The 18,203-nt window shown below is 38.4% G+C and overlaps 1 protein-coding gene across 7 annotated transcripts in view; it reads right to left on the bottom strand.

The window, feature by feature from the left end:
• ATXN7 (ataxin 7) overlaps positions 1-18,203 on the bottom strand; it is a 127,200-nt gene that overhangs the window by 43,035 nt on the left and 65,962 nt on the right. For all 7 annotated transcript variants that reach the window (XM_067541633.1, XM_067541640.1, XM_067541629.1 and 4 more), the window contains one exon: positions 10,620-10,724. In XM_067541633.1, coding sequence (XP_067397734.1) covers positions 10,620-10,724 — 105 coding nt within the window. The remainder of the gene's footprint in view (positions 1-10,619; positions 10,725-18,203) is intronic.

The following is an 18,203-nucleotide window of genomic DNA, read 5'->3' as shown; positions in this document are numbered from 1 at the left end:
GCAACCTCCCTAGCTTTCTTGTCAATTTCACTGCTCCAACAGAGCATGACAGAATGATAGCCCCTCCACTGCTAGAAGGGTGGGTCACTCTAGCTCTGTCAACAAAAGGAGGTGATTTGGTCCAAAAACCAACCAACCACAGGGCAGTTTTGTGGGCGGGGCGGTGACTGTAGTGTGTACACCGGCACTGTTTTGTCGACAAAACTCTCTAGTATAGCTCCAGAGTGTCTCCTGAAAGGGGATGGAAACTATCTGGTGTCCTGCCAGCTGCCTGGTGGACTGCTGGGGAGTCCAGGGTTCCAGGGCCCACGGCTCTGGGGCACCCTGCCATGCAGACGGCCCTGGGGGTGGGGACCCTAGGTCTGCAGAATTTGCTGTCCCACCATGCCAAGGCTTCCAGGCTCATTCCCATGAAGCTGAGAGCCTGGAAGCCCTGAAAACCCCAGCTTACCCAGGGGCTCTCAAGACTCCCAGGCTCCCTGCTGCAGACCTGGGAGTCTGGGGGTTCTGGTTTGGGCTTCCAGGGTCTGTGGCTCCGGGCAGTCTGCATGGTAAGGCAGTCCCAAGAATATCAATTTCACTTGGAGCTGCTGTCCAGGGGAGCAAATTTCATTTCTGAAACCATTTTTTCCCCAGGATTTCCCATTCACAAGAAGTTTCTAAAACATTTGGTTACAGTCCAATACAGAACAAAACTAAATTATGGAAAATCAAAATTTCTCCCAAACTAGATATCCTGAGTTACGGCCAGCTCTTCCAGTAAATAAGTGGTCTACAAACAGTTTGATAGACTTGTGGTTCTAGTCCTCCTTCTTCCAACCGGAATTAACAGATTAAATACGTTCCTAATATTAATTTCCCATGTACACAAATGCTGCAAAGATATTATAAGATTGCACATCACAGAAATGATGGTATGTGCAATTGTGATAGGGAGGAGTCCACAATATGATCTCAGTACTACGTTGCGATCTATACAATGAAAAGTGTGAGAAACTGTGCTGTAAACTCTGACATGTGAATATTGCTGATTTACACAAGCTACTGGTTTCAATAGGGCTACTCACATACGGGTATGCAAGATTAGTTTTAAATTACCCAATTTATTCACATAATCTATAGCAACAAGTGACTTTAAATTTGGTTCACTAATCATTACAATTTAGGACTAATTATTACAATTTAGATATTTGGGACTTCATAGGTATTTTCTTAAATAGTTGATCAATTACTTAAAATTAAATTATTTCCAAAGAGGTTAGGCTTTTACCACTTTCAGAAAATTAACGAACCATCAAATGCCGTTTTACTTAATCAAGCAAAAAGTCATACTGAGTGAATAGGAAAGCTATTTTTGGCATTAATTTTCAGTTTCCTTAATATTGTGAGTTTAAGTAAGCAATAAAGATTTACTTTTTAAAAAGTTATGTATATAAATCACCTATTTATTGATTAGCTATTTAACAATATTGGGCAGAGGGTATTACATAAGAAATGTTATATACTCCCTCTTCTGGTCATACTTAAAAAACAGTTTGCAGGCTTTAAATGTATAAGATGTGTATTAGATGTCAGTTGCTTTGCTTGGCTTCTGTAAGTCTGTAGCATCTTTCCGGGAATTAATAATATTATCACTATCATTATCATTAAGGTCAAACAAAGAAAACTGGTAATCAATAAATGTCTAAATAAATATGCAGTAATTTAAAAAAAAAATCTATGTAATGCCTAATCAGAAGCATGAAAATAATTTCTATTTGGTAGCATTAACCCTCTCTTGAGTTTTTACAAGAGTATAACATTAATGCAGCTTTTTGATTAGCTATGATTTTGTGTACCACTGTCAGAGATGAGAACACAACTTGGGGAATGCTGTTTGCTTGCTGCGTGGCCAGCAGAAGGAACAAGTATGCACAAAGCATTACTTTTTGTGTAGGCCCGGTCTGAACAATTTTCTTCCCTCTAATAATAATCCTGGACATAATATACTCGAAGGTCAGAGGGCATTCTTCTTCATAATGTTATAAAAGCAGTGATACAGCCTACTGATCACAGCAGAAGCCACACCCATATCTCAAGTGCCCCTTATGTTCTAAGAAGTGTTACTGACATTATAGAAATAAAAATTTTACATGAACTAGAGCAATAGGAGAAAATGCATTGAAGAACGTCACAGGCAAAACTGCATTTTGAGCATCCTAGTAAGTGCATGTCTGCAGGCATCGTGGAAGAAATGTCAAAAAGGGGCTAACACTTTTCCCCAGTGCATACAGAATTATGTAAAGTGGTACCTTCGCAAATTATATTAATGCAATCACTTTTACTGATATAATTTTAAAGGAAGAAGCCATGATAGTTTTCTTTACTGTAATCCTCTTTCCCCTCCTTTCTTCAATATGTTTCTATTTTTTAAACAGAAAAATTGCTAGTTTGTGTAATTCCATCCATTTATTATTTATTTTTCTCCTTTGAGCCTATTTCCCCCTAGTCTGCCTCACTCTATTTTCCTCTTTCAATATTTTACTTCAGTTCTGCATTTGACTCTTTGCTTTTTTAGCTATTTTCCTTCCTTTTCATGTTTCTTCCCACTCACTTACCCTCACACAGTCTCACCTTCTCTCAATTTTACCACCACCAATTGTTTTTGGGTTTGGGGGTTGTTTTTTTTTTTTGCACTTTTCTCCTCCCTGGATATGCCCACTCAGATTACAACCAGTGAACTGTAGCGTTGCAGGGGCTCTCCTGATGAAGGCTTATTTTTGCTACTAGTGTCATCATCAATGCTGTATCTCTTGCTCTTGGTTCTCTAGGGCAAGATACTACAGTGTTCCTACTTTTCCTCAGCATAGTAACAGGCCTGGAGAAGTGCAGTGTAGCTATCACTTCTGAGGGAAGGGGAGCTTAGCAGAAATCAGCATAACTAGTGCTCCACCCTGAGATTTCCCATCTCTCCTTTGTGCATTACTCAGTCACCACAACAAGAGAATATGTGAATGGCCCTTCTTAGGTGAGAAAAGGGAGATGATTGTGAGAAAGGGGTTGGAAGTGAACGAGGGGAGGGTAGAATCTGTGCAACATGAAATTATATGTACACATAAAAATAACTTCCTTTCTGACAGTTGGAAAAAATAAATCTCTTTATCAGGTTTCCAGAATGCTCGTTTCTGGAATTATAAGTGCTGTGGTGTTCATCTGAGATTTGCATTTCTTAGAATAGTCTACAGTCATGAGAACACATACTTCTCAAAAGAAACAATTCAGGAAGTGCTTATAAACACAGAACTGTTTTGAAGTTGGTACACATTTTAGGATTAAACCTTTTGACAGTGTTCTTTTAACAGTGAGTCCTTCTCTTAGAGGTTTTAAACTAAGGGCTATCATCCCCTCTCTCCTCTCCATGCCAGTAGGAAGCCTGTTTCTTTTTCTTCTCTGGAATAAGGCTCCTCCCCACTCCCCTGGCATTCCTCCCCCAAACAGGTTGCGGCTTCAAACTTCTGTACACAGTGCTGCTCTGGGCTCCATGCCAATTCCTCCATGCCTCTGGCCCGCCCACTCGATGCATGCCACCTCCTTTGGCTGAGACCCAGACTGAAGGAGTGGTTAAGAACTAGAAAGAGCCCTTACTTACAGTGGTGAAGAAATCCTTCCAAATATACACAGCATGTAAATCGATGCAGTCTGCAAACAGTCTGAAACAATAACTGTGATCTTCCCATGTATCTTAATGAGGACTAAATGATGAAACTTAATATGATCAGTTACAAGTCGATATTATTAACTATTTCAGTGCTGATCATTTTAGAATAAACTAATGGTCTTTATCCCACAATCCCAAATTACTCCTTACAACTTGCCAAGTGGGACTTTGTTAAGTGCACATAACTAACCATGGTGTAATTTATTAAAATTGCTAACCTATTTGTTTCTGATCCGCTCTCAGTTCTGTTTAACACCATGGTGCATTTAGTTAAATTATTCCTCCCTGAAGATTTGCTTCTCTATAGGAAGATAAGCATGACTCTTGCTTCTTCTCCACCAATGCTGCTGACTTTTGCTTCTTTCCCTTACTTTCCCCTCACAGACATCAATCCTGAAAAGGGAACCACCATCCATCCACATGTAGTCCCAGTTTTTAAACAGAAGGATCACTGTTCAGGATTGGGATTTTCATGGAAGACTTGATATCTTTACATAATACCTTAATTTGAAAATACTACTTCAACTTTTCTCAAATGGAAGAGAAGATATTCTCCACTGTGTTTCATTTACTAGGTCATTTCTGCATTGTGTACTATCTGCTCTGGCAGATTAGCACGAAATTCAGTTTGCATTAACAAATCTGAGGCAAGGAGAGAAGAAAGCATACCATGGTAATTTTACATTTTAAGTGTTTTAGCACATACTGTACTGTAGATCCAGCAATATGAATGACAGATTAAGCGGTAAACTGTACAATGACTTTCCTTGGTTTTTAAGTTTGAAACTCAACACCACTGTGTTTGGTTATCAGATACTACCACCAATGATTGCTTTATGCCTATAACCATGGCTTGAAAAAGCCATGTGCCCACATAGGGAAGTAGCTTTACCAGGCAACATCCATCAACTTGTTCAAAAACTAAGCTTTAATTTAACAAAGTTAATAGCATTTAGTGTGTAAAGAAATACTTACAAATATGGACTGATTGTGACATTACAATCAAACACAGTACACAACTACTTTATTCTCTAAAATTGCAGTGGGTTATAACCCCTTGGTTATTTTTCATCCTGGCTAGGAGTACTCGGCTAATAGGTTATGGGTATTATGTTACAAGTCCTGCCTATAGCCCTGGTTTATTTACAGTGAGTTTCTTTCCAGGTGGTAGTACTTTTTTATTTAATGATGTTGTATTTAAACATAACTAAGTAATCAGTTGAAACATTTTTTTTGCAACAAATGCTCTGCTAAACTCTGAACCTTCCTGGGAATAGGCCAAAATGATTCTTGCAAAAGGTATAGAATTTCACATAACTCTGCCAAGAAGAAATTAAGTTAGTCGTTTACTGGGCCCAGAGACTAAAATCCTGCTGCTGGTATCTAGACTTCGAACACTACTGTCTGAGAACTGGCTGCATGTCTAAATGGAACCTCCTGGAGTTGCCAATGATAATTTGCTAAATCACAGAGATTAATTTGGGCCGAGTATATGTCAAATACCACCTGTGCCTATTTGACAATATGTTTGGCAGTCAGCTAGTCCATTTGTTAAAAAAAACCAAACAAACAAACAAACAAAAAAACAGAGGGTGTACAAAGTTTTATTTTGGCTATTAAACCATTACAGGAGGAGGGTTTAAGATTACTGATATCTGCTGAAATTCCTATTTGTATAAAGTATTTTTATACTAGTTAGGAGTCCTGGATGAACAGCAGGCACTTTATCATTGAGAAAAATTAGTCAACTGCCAAATGGATTGCTAAATGTAATGAAGCCCCATCCATCCAAAAGACATAAGAGTTCACGCAATCGTGTACAAAAAAGCCCAGGTGCCATGGTTTGGGAGCCAGATTCAGAACATTCCTTTCCTTTCCTATCTGCTTTAAATATTGACTTGTACGCACACTCCATCTTTGAGTTTGTGTGTTTGCTAATCACTCTCTCTACCTTTTTCTAAAAAACAAACACCTAGAAGTTAACACACACACACACACACACACACACACACACACACGACTTAAATACTGATGTCAAATTTTCAGATCAGCAAGCTACTAGTTTATAGTAATCAAATAAAGCTTAGATTTATGTTCAGTCTACAATGTGGGAAAAGCAACCAAATGTAATATGTTATGCTGAAGGGTTTGTGATACTAAGTTTAGGTGATATCAGAACACATTAATTTACTACAACATATTACAAGGGTCAAGTACAGCAACGTTGATTACAATTATCTCTGTCAAATCCAAGAAAAGTTAATGGGGTCATTTATCTTTATTAAAATCAGGTTAGGTATATCATTTCTAATTGGGGTAAAAGGTCTTGAAAAATGTACCAGACCCCTAGTAGGCAGAAGAAAGAGGATCAAAACCTGCTAGTCAGAAATGGATTCAACACCTGAATGAGTGTAGGTGGAGAAGGGGGAGGGTAAGGTAAAGAGCTTAGGAGTGAAGGCAACTCTGGATGAGAAGCCCAACCCCCTAAAGCATGCAGCTGCTGGGAAGAGTGTTGGTGTTAAGATCGCTATCAGGGTGCTGTTCTTGGACTCTGTCTTTCCTATCAGCCTCTAGCTAACAGGTTTCTGACAATGTGACGTTCCTCTTCTCCCAGCCTGTGGAAAGGAACAGGTATTTTCTGTCTCTTCTCTTCCTCCTGCCTGCTGTAAGACTGGGTGTGTTCTTTGCTATTCTACCTCCAATCCTAGAGCCCTCCTTGCTGCTAAGAGAGGATACAGGGGGCTCTCCTATTTTATCCCTTCCACCCTCTCCCTTTTTTTTTTTTAAGGTCCTCTTTGCTGAGTTTTCCAAAAGAGCAGCAAGGAGAAACTGACATTCTGAACAGTTAAAATCACTGTTGCCCACATAACAGCAGAAGTGAAGCTGAACAGAGTCATTAATCTCATTTGTCACTGCATGCCAGAGCTATGAGAATCAGTAGAGGCACCAGACATGCCTCTCTAATGACTCAGGAACAGTATACCGTATCATTTTCTATTTCCAATACTTAACACTTGTATAGCTTTCTACAACCATTCAATAAGTAAACAAACAACACCACTACAGGTCTCACCCACAGATCTCAATATACTTTATAAGGTGGGTAAGCATTATCATCCTCCATTATGGATGTAGAAACTGGCACAGAGAGGTTGAGTGACTTGGCCAAAAGAACAAAGATAGTCACTAGCAAAGATTAGAATACAAGAAGCCTTGGCCTTCCAAACCCATGTTTACACCCATGAGAACATGCTGCTTCTCACACAGCTGAGCTGCTTCCCTTCCATGTAGCCAGAAGCCAGACTAGCTACTTAGCAGGTAAGTGGCTCACTGCAGACCATGGCAACCAGCATAGGATGGAAAAAGCCAGTGAAAGCTCTTGAACCACCACCTCCAACAGCCCAGGTGCCCCCCACAACCATGCACTGCTCTGGAGCTGTGGGAACCATGGCAGTGGGTTTCACATGCCACAAAGACCAGCCATGAGCTGAAGTATACAAAACCAACATTACTTTTTTCAGGGGAAAAACACCACCAAACCAAACATAACACACTCACTGGAACAAACTTTGAATCCTAATAATCAGTTTCCATCAGTTTAGAGTGGTCATCTAAAACCAGAAGGGCTCATAAAAGATCAGCCAGGGATGGACCGTGAGGAGAGAATAGGAAGGAACTCAAGACAAATCTCAGGATGCCACTGGAGAGCCACAGAGAGAGGATGTTTATACACCACATCAAACAGAGTAAGATTCTGCAGTGACTGCTGCTGAAGGAAAAGTATAGTCACCTCTGGATCAATGGAATTTATTCTCTAACAAAACAAAGAATGAGGAATCCCAAATTCTTTTCTGAATGTAAAGAAATGTGCTTCTGACATATGCTCATCACCATATATAAAAAGCGTAGAATAATTTGAATACACTGTATGCAGATAATACACACAGTATAAGCGGTCTACCCAAGGATACATAAAGAGATTGTACAAAGTTTACTGTGTGACCAATGGCATATTTTCCCAGCCACGACTTAAATATAATGACCACTGATGGAAACAAATGCATTTCTTCCCTCGATTAAAGCAACTTTTTTCTCTCTCCAACAACAAGAAGGTTTTATGCATACCAAATATGAAATTGTATTTGCAATTCAATTTTAAATCATTATATTTATTCTCTAACAAACACCAGTCATAGCTGACAAACTACAATTATTAAATATCTCATATTTGTTTTACTGCCTCAAGAAAAGTAAAATTTAATTTAGTATTATGACGAACAAAGAACAGCTCCAAATACAGACAAATACAAATCGGACACAAGTCAAATACATTTTAAATAGATTTCTGTGTAATTATAATATTTTGCTAAAATGTTGTGTAGATTTTGAGTAAAATTATATTTAGATTTATCCAACTGTGTATGGTCTAGAAGAAATGTAAAATATGAACTAAAAACCCACTCAGCCTGCCTTGTCTCGTAATTTATCACAAACACGCTTTGGGGGAAATTAGCTCATTAAGTTCAGTGAGTAGTTTGTTTACCCTTCCTCTGACAAAACTGACATTTTGAAAGAGCATATTCTACTGTGGAAACTAAAAACCCCACCACGACAAGCTTCAAAGAACATCAAGTACAAGCAACACATGGCATCAAAAGTTGTATAGTATTTTAAGAGATTATCTCTCCGGTAATATTCCAAAACAACAACAGAAACACTGGAAAATATATATATAGTCATGACTTAACAGCATTTGTGATTTTCCCAAACATGGTGAGACCTGCCTTTTTTTAAGCCTTGAAATAAAACTACAAACTATAGATTTCATTGAGTAGAAAGTCTAATCTTGGGAAAAATCTCAAGAAATGATCTTCTTCACTTTTAAAAATGAGCACAAATTCTCTATCTTGTTACTTAATGTAATTTGACAATGTTTATATTTTACTTTGGAAAATTTTATGTATTTATATAATTTCTTCAACCTCAGGCATGTTGAGTCAGCTAAGTACACTACCGTTTGGTATTATTAATTGCCTGTCTGTCATATTGATGAGCAGCTTTCACATTTATTATGGTTAAAACAAGAAACAATCTCCAAATAAACTGAAGACTGAAAACAGCTAAAGATTAGCTCGCCAGTTCCATACAGAGCCACATCAATATGTCCAGCTCACCTTTCTGAAATTACTTAGTAAACCAAACTCTTTGAATAGTTTACAACTCCACCCACCCCCATTTTCTTCAATCACTAATAACTCCACCCAGTTTCTTTAAAAATTTCTAAACAATGGTATTAGACAGACAAGGTCTCTCTCACCAGAAGTTGGTTCAATAAAATATATTACTTCACCCACTTTGTCTCTCTAATATCCTGGAACTGACAGGGCTACAACTACACTGCACAGATAGTTGTATAACTTTCTTATTGTTCATAAAAGGCCTAACAGATAACTGACCGTCTCATCACTGTCTTTTTAACTTATATTACAGTTCTCATTTACAGATTTAAATTAGAGGCTAACATTTCTAGTATCCAAAAAAATTTCAGATACATTTTACATGCATACAGTACAGTATACATACACAAGTGACATCATTTTTTTTTTAAAGTGATAAAACCTGAAAAAGTTTACTCTTTTTCAAAACAGAAAAACAAATGTGTTTTTCCTTCTTTTTTAAAGCAAATGTAAGGCATGTGCAAGATTCTGAATTAATACATTTGGAAACAAATAAACTTTTTAGACGCAAAACAAATTCTATGCCACTAGTGGCAGTGCAGGTTTCCATACACCACCCAACTAATATCTTCACTCTTCAGGGGTGAAACACTAATTCAGTTTCTAGGCCCACACAATTCTTCAGAGATGTGCTGAGCCTGCCAAAACAGCTGTCACGCTAACAGCTATGGCAATGGTTTCTATGATGCGGAGATCTTTTTGTGAGGAATCGGACAGAGATCATCAAGGGCTTGTCTATACTATGGGGATTACAGTGGCATAGCTACAGCCCTTCAGCTATAATCCCGTAGTGCAGGCACAACCGTCAGCCCAGGAAGAGGCGTGTGTGCACGTGGGGATGCACATGTACACACCCTATATGTTCTGAGGAGAAGGAAGTGGAAGAGAAGATTTTTCACCAACTTTTGTATTAGCATGTTTAGAAAAAGTCTGCTAAATTCCTCAAGCACTGTGTACCCAAAACTGAATACCAAAGAGCCCCAATCACAACCAGTTGACATTGTGAACCCACCCCCTCCTTTTTGGTAAATTGTTTACCACTATGAAGAGGGGCAGTGGAAAGTGCATGAAAAACTACCCACCCTCCAGCATGGACTATTTTATATGAAGTTAAGGAATACTTGAACTTGAGATTTTCTTCGAGCTGTACAAACATTGTGTTGGTTGCTGCTAGCCAGAATCGTCTAGCATAGTTTATACACAAATACTTCATCTGACTATTAAAACAAATAACAACTGATACTTTTTAAAATAAATAAGCTGACTACTTTCAAGTGCACCATGTCTGCTCAATATAGCAAAATCTGCAACAATAGCTTTAGCTCAATTCCAACTGTACGACATTTAAAAATAGTCTTTACATATTAGAAAACATACACACACACACACACACACACACACACCCCATTTCAAAACTGGACAACACAGATGCAGTATCTAAAGGGGGGGACATTCAAATACTTTACTAATCTCAACAAGGACCATCCTTTTGCACTCCTGAACGTTATTTTTAAAAAGAGTAAACGTTTTGCGATGAACACTGGCTACACTCTTACACTGCATTTCCATTCTAATGCTGTGTGCACCATCAGCTTTGTAGATCACGAAGAGGGATAATCAAAAATTGCCAGGCTTAATCCTGATTTAACCTCATCCTTAATTATGAAAAATGGTTAAGCACTTACCATAATGTGATTGAAATGCCTGTGGTTTTACGACCTGATTACAGTGGTTACACATCACCAAATAGAAATCATCATGAGCTGGGCAAAGACCAAATATTGGCATATCTAAAACAAAAAGACAAAGGGCATATCTCTCAGCTGCTTACAATTACTGAAAAACAATTGTGTTAGAGGACCATATAAATGCTATCACGGAACTATCATTTATAGCACATTTCAATACATTCTGAAAGTGAGAAAAAAGACATAGTACAATAGTTAGTGTTGAAATATTACAACCACCACATATTTTCCTCCAAAGCTAAATACAATATAACTGATTCTTGTTTGTACACCTCTCCCAGCAATCTGATGTAGGAGTGATTATTTCATACTATCTTCTAAAGGATAACAGAAAATCATTACATTTTTATGACATCTCACAACATAATATATGCTTTATATACATTCAGAAAGCAGTTTAAGTTATATTCCACTTTCTTTAAACAAACTCTAAAATCAAGGTTGTTTTCTATTTAAAATTTTGTAACTATTTAAAATGCACAGTCATTTACCAGGCAGTATTATGTGTCTAATGGTCTTATTTGTTTAAGAGTGCATTATATTCCAGCCATCTGGTACCAGAGATCTGTGTAACAGGCATAAGAGGGAGAAAGAGATAAGAATACCTCAGACTGCATGTGTATTTCAGTGATAAATACACATACTTTCAGTCTTTTCATATAAAATTAGTTTCTGCAATATATTTATAAAATCCAGTTTCTTAAGTGTATTGTTTAATATTTAAACACTTACCAGTAATTTCTGAATGCAGTAAATACAAACTCTACTACAAATCTTAAAAATGTATTACATTTAAAAATGAAACCTGTGAAATATTATCCAATTATTCAGTTGTTCAAAAAACCAAAACACACAACTAAGTAGATAAATGAAGTCTCCAGAAGGTATGTGGCATAAAGCGATCAGTTAACATTTTCAAAAAAAAGTATACATAATTTAAATTGTTAAAAATTATCTTCTTACCTTAAAGAATGCTAAAATAAATGTACGCATTTATGTGCAAATATTAAAATATACTTAAATGCAATCTAATTATTAATTTAATATTGACAATATTGTTACAGTTTTTAAACATTAACATGTGTCATGGATATTAATGCGTTTCATATATTTTACAGGAATAATAAATTCTGGTAATTAAACATTTTTGAATTATGTAAGAATTTAAAATTGATTTTATAACATGTAACCTTTTCTGTGGGAATGAATATAGCCACGATCCTGCAAGATGATCTACAGTAGCGCATCCCAGTACTCTTTCAGAAACCCAACTCAAGGTGACTCTGCACAGACATAAGGCTTACCCACACTGATTAGCTGCCAGTATTAGGGCCTACATTTGTAATAAGATATTTTTTTAAATGTAGGTATTATTTTCTTTTAAAATTTTTTGAAAACCACTAATTAAAAAAAAAAAATTATCTGAATTTTAAATTAAAATTATATAAAACACCACATGCAATGGCTACCATTATATGCAGATGTGGATAAATCAAATAAAGATTGAGTATAACTGTGATAAATCATATCTATATTCATCTGTTTTATTTAATTTTCTCATATTTATATTTTTAAGTGCCTATCTAAACCACAGGTACTTGTACAGAAAGTGAAATTACATTAAAATATAAATATTATTAACAATTGTAATTTGATAAATAATCACGGTCAACCATTTTATGATGTGTGCAAATACCAAGTCTAACTGTCACTAACAATTTATGATATGCTGTTAGAGAAATATTTGGTAAAACATCAGGAGATGACATTTAAAATTATTATAAACTAGGCAAAGCGCAAGGAAATATACCATATATAACACAGCAGGAGAGAGACACTAGATTAATAAACAGTTCTTTTCTGATACCTGCCTTCCCTGATAAATATTAAATTATAAATGGTTTTAAGCCACCTTTGTGCCCTCCTGCTGCTGGGCTACTCTTGGGGCTAAAGAGATGCCTGGTATAAGATGGGCAGCTTGCAGGGCCTGTGTAAGTAATGTCAGCATCATGGGATGGCCCTTTGGGCAGCAGTGCTTTGGGATATGGCTTCCACCCTGACACTTCTTCCTACCCCCACCATGCCCTCCCTGTACCAGGGCTTGTGACGGCATCCTTGGAAAGCAGCTTTAGAGCTGGGCTCCACAGTGCCTAGGTAACATGTGGGAGGGACCAAAGTGAGGTTTGATTACAATGTAGCTTTACACCATTTCCCACAGGATGCCAAAAAAAAAAAAAGTTAGCAATATGGGGAAAAAAATGCTTATTCCTACTTATTTGGCAAGACAGAAAGGACTTCTTGGCGTTAATTTGAGACACCATCACTATATCTGAAGTACCCTTTTCTGAGTATGCAGGAAATATTGAGGTGTAATTTAAAACTACAGGTAAATTGCCTGAATGACTCAAGGCTCATCAGAAATTTTCACAGACAAAAATGTATTCCTGTACAAGTTTCAAAGTCCAGGGCAATTTTTGGATGATGTGGGCATACCCGTTTCAAATCATTCCTGTGCAGAAGGTATGGAAGGAAATTATATATAAAAGTTACATTTGGAATACGTTTGTTTCATGAACAGGAGAGAACCAAAGCACAGGACAGATTTTCCAAAGTGTGGACATTAGACTCTTGGTCTACCACACAACCATCTGTCTTAGGGTTGTTTACTGCAGCCCATCAGCATAATACCCGAGTGCCTTCCAATAGCAAGGTCCCTACTAACTTCATGGAATCTCTGGCTCTTCCGTGTTTTGGGGCAAAACTGTTTTTAGAATATGTTTGTTTATTGTTTTGATGCTTGGCTTTTTTGTTCTGAAGGCAGGAGAGAGGGAGTGGACACTGGATAGACCAGTGTTATGGTGTTACTCTCGCTATGGCATCAAGACTTTTTAGAGGAGGAAGGTTCCGGCAGCACTTCCTAAAGACAGACTCTGGATTCACTTAATCAACTCTGGAAGTTTCTTCCACAGCTGCACCCCCTCAGCCCAAAATGCTTCGTCCCCAGCTCTCCTGCATTTCATCCTGGAATCTGTGACAGGAGCACAACTGTCTCAGTGGGTCGTCAACTGATTTTCAGTCTTTAATGTAGCTGGGGCCACTGATCCATGAACTGCTTTGAAGATTAGGACCAAGGCCTTAAACTGGCATCTATGGGACTTCAGCACAGGCCCAATGTGCTCAGTGTGAATTAACACTATCTACCTAAACCACTAGAGAGACCCAATATTTAGTGTCAGTAACATTTATAGTCTCATAGAAACGTAGGACTGGAAGGGGCCTCAAGAAGTCATCAAGTCCAGCCCCCTGCCCTGAGACAGGACCAAGTAAACCTAGACCATCCCTGACAGGTGTCTGCCTAACCCAGTGGCTCTCAAACTTTTTAAATGGAACCCCCCCATGGACTTTTGTCTAACACAAAAGGGGGGGACCCTTTCAGAAAAAAAACAGGGGGGGGCGCTTCCCGCACTGTGGGTCCTTACAATCATGCCCTCCCTTCCCCCGAACCGTCCCCCCTTTCAGAAAAAAGACAGGGCCTACGGCACAGGAAGCGCGGCAGCAGCGGCAGCGGGGAGCAGCGAGCACCGGCAGCAGCGCAGGAAGCAGGGGCAGCAGCAGCACGGGGAACGTGCCCGGCAGGGACAGGGGGCTGCTGCTGCTGCGGGAGGCAGCTGCTTCTGTCTCTAGGGAGCATGGAGCCGGACCAGTTCTGTCCCCTGCTCCATGCCCCCCCATGACCCGTCTTGCGCCTACCCCAGGGGGGCCCACCCCCCACTTTTGAGAACCACTGGCCTAACTTCTTCTTTAAAATCTCCAGTAATGGGGATTTCACAACTCCCTGGGAAGCCTATTTCAGAACGTAACTATCCTTACGGTTTGAGAGCTTTTCCTTATGTCGAAGCTAAGCCTCCCTTGCTGTAGATCAAGCCTATTACTTTTTGTCCTACCTGGACATGGAGATCAATCAACACCCATCCTCTTTTGTAACAGCCCTTAACGTATGTGAAAACTGTGATCAGGTCCCCCTTGAGTCTTCTTTTCTCAAGACTAAACATGCCCACTTCTTTTAACCTTTCCCTCACAGGTCAGATTTTCTAAACCTTTTATCATTTTTGTTGCTGTCCTCTGGACTCTCTCCAATTTGTCCATGTTTCCCAAAGTGTGACACCCAGAACTGGACACAGTACTCCAACTAAGGCCTCACCAATGCAGAGTAGAGCAGGACAAAACCCAGAATGATAGCAGCCTTTTTTGCAACTGCATCACATTGACGACTCATATCCAATTTGTGATCCACTGTACCACCTCCAGACCACCGCATCTAGCCACCACTTATTCCCCATTTTGTAGTTGTACGTTTCAGTTTTCCTAACTATAGTACTTTGCACTTGTTACTGAATTTAATCTTGTTGATTTCAGACCAATTTTCCAATTCTAATCCTTTCCTCCAATGTAACCCCTCCCAGCTGGTGTAGTCTGCAAATTTTAAGAGCATATTCTCCGCTCCATTGTCTCAGTTGCTCGTGAGAACTGGCCCCAGGACTGGCCCCTGTGGGACTCCACTAGATATGCTCTCCCAGTTTGACAGCGAACCATCGACAGCTGGCACAAGTTCTGCCAGCTCACACAAAACGTCTGAATGGCACTTTCACTTCAAATCATTACTGCACAATTACTTAGATAATACGGTATCATCTAATTTAGCCAGTCAGAGGCTTTTGGAATATTAGTGTCACACATCCACGCAGTCTAGCACTTCACCTACTTTTATATTGGGGTCAACGAAGGTATTTTACTAGTGGGGTATGGATAGAAAACTTGAAGAATGGGACTAGTAATGCAAGCTATCCAAGGTGAGGGTTGGGTGGGAAAAAAGCACTGTAATGACCCTATTATCAAAATTATTCTTAAAATATGTACAGTAAAATCCATAGTTTATTAGTTTATTATTCTTTGTACTAAAATACTGCCTAGAAGTTACAAACAAGATTGGGCCCCCATTGTGCTAGGCTAAAGCAAGAGGTAGTCCCTTCCCTGAACATCTTACAATCTGACTGGACAAAACAAACAGATTGACAGAAAGGAAATATTATCACCTTTTTACAAATGGGGAACCAAAGCCCAGAGAGATTAAGTGACTTGCTCAAGGTCACATAGGAAGTCTGTGGAAGGGCCAGGAATTGAACCCACATTTCCTGAGTCCCAGTTATGAGCCCACCTAGTACTGGCACGTTAGGGGAGATCATTTTTTCCCCTCTATTTTGGCATAATTAGCGTCATGGTGTTCAAGCTGAGCAACAAGCAGCTTTCAGAGAAATTAGATCTTTCGTTTGGAACAAGAATTTAACCTTTGCACCAGAGAACAGTCATACTGTAGACTGCATGTATTATGCAACAAGTATATTATAAATACTAGAGAACACAGGAAATATTTTAACATAAAAACATTTCAATACCAAATATTTGGTGTGAGCTAGGGGACATGAATCCTTCTTGTGGCTGGTTAGCCCTTTTTTCCTCATTTAAGAGTTGGGAAATTTGTAATTAATGATATATAATATTATACTTTTATATTCATCTGATTTGATGCCATGTACATGCAATCTTAATTTAAAAGTCTAATGCACTTCATAGTCTTTCTACATTGCCAGTTCCAATGTACAGTTCCTCTGAGTTTAAAGACGGCATTTTAAAATATTAAGCAGTAAAGCTCATTCCTCTCATGTGAGAGCTCCACAACCGTGATCTACACACTCATCTCAAGGCTGGGCTACTATAACTTCCTTCTTCTGGGGCTGTGGTCAAAGCCAAACAAAAAATTTCAATTGAGTGCTCCAATTCTTTTTTTTTTTTTTTTTTTTAAATAAATAGACCAAGTATTTACATCAGGTCAATGGAGAAGCAGTATCTGTTGTAGGAGGTGGGAGTCACAGAGGCTGTACTAAATCAAAGCAGATTTTAGTTATCTTTACGTTATTATTATTATTATTGAAGTCCCCAGCATGCTTTCTCCTTTTTAGTATGAGCAACTTAGCTGCATTCCCTGTTGTTGCAGATGTTCTTCATGGGCCAAACCTTTACAGTGAATCTGAGGGCAGCTGTATTTGGCCTACAAGTCATACTTCAGCCATCTCTGGGGCGGGATTATTTTAATTCTAGTGCTGTGTTTTACTCTTGGTTTATAAGAAGTCCTGTTCTCTAGTTTCCTACTCCTGTATTCTTCATCCACAACTGAATGAATTACCCATGTCATCATTTTCTTCACTATACTTGTTACATTACTGCACATTTATTTCAGAAGCAAAATGCTTTATACATGGCAAAAGTCAGGTGCAGATTAATTTCTACTGAAGAGGAAAAACACATTGCTTTTGAAGGGGCGATTTGAACTAACCCACCAAACCAAGCCGCAAGAACCCTGCAGTTCAGCAGGTTTGCTATGGCAAGGTGCTGTTGAAACTGAGCTGCCATCTTTTGTCCTACATGAGGGATGTGTCATCATGTTTAGGTCAACTTGTATTTTATGCATATTTTTAGTATTGTTTTTCAGCACTATTTTATTGGGAAAATTCATGCTCATAGGCATAAAAAGTAATAGTATCCATATACTCTTGTTCCATGACATATATAGACAATACAAAACCTTTATATATTAATGCCCAGCTTTGCATCATTCAGCCACTGATTCCTATCTCAATTGCACTCCAACTCTCCATTGATTCCCTCTTTATTTCAAAGTTTAATCTGAGGTCTTGGTACTAATCTTAAAGTCTCTTAGCTAGGATATCTACCACACACTAAGACAAATCTTTCATCCAAAACTGCTCTTGGTAAAACTTTCAGGTAACATCAATGCTTGGTCCAAAATAGCAGGACAATCTACTGAGAAGAGATCAAAATAAGCCCTAAATCTGACTGCTTTCAGAGTCCAATGCACAAAATTTCTCTTTTTTGCAGAAGTGTGCTCGCTGCAGTTTAAAAACCAAGATGAGAGTGAAAAGTGAAACAGAGGAAGAGGAAGAGAAAGAGAAAGCAAAAAGGCAGATAAGAAAGGGTGGGGGGAAACTACTTACTATTTGGTAAAAGGATACAAAATCTGAAGACAAATTTAAGTATAAGCATTATCCATAAAAGTACTGGATTTATCTTTCCATATCTAACCTTTCCAGCGTTCCACCGTTCTCCCTCTATGTATTTTCAGGTAAAAAGTAGCTTGGTAAATCTAAATACAAAATATCCAGGCCTGACATATGTAACAACCTGTTACTAATATGTTGGTGTTGGTTGCCATTTAATATAAATTGGCAACGTGCATTCCACAGACTGATGTGAACGGCAAAATGTTTCAATTATCCAGAACACCTGACTCTCATAAAAAGGTAGAACAAAATGCCTTAAGTACAACATAAACCTGATATTACTGTTCAGACAGTTTTTAATCAAGTATAGTGAACATGAGATGTCTACTCACTGTAATGTAACATTATAAATAATCCAGTTTCCTATTAAACAAACATCTTCTGA

The sequence above is a fragment of the Emydura macquarii genome, unplaced genomic scaffold (genome assembly GCF_026122565.2).
Source record: "Emydura macquarii macquarii isolate MOO-44397 ecotype Brisbane River unplaced genomic scaffold, CSIRO-AGI_Emac_v2 contig_71, whole genome shotgun sequence".
NCBI lineage: Eukaryota > Metazoa > Chordata > Testudines > Chelidae > Emydura > Emydura macquarii.
This window is presented reverse-complemented; position numbering and strand designations above follow the sequence as displayed.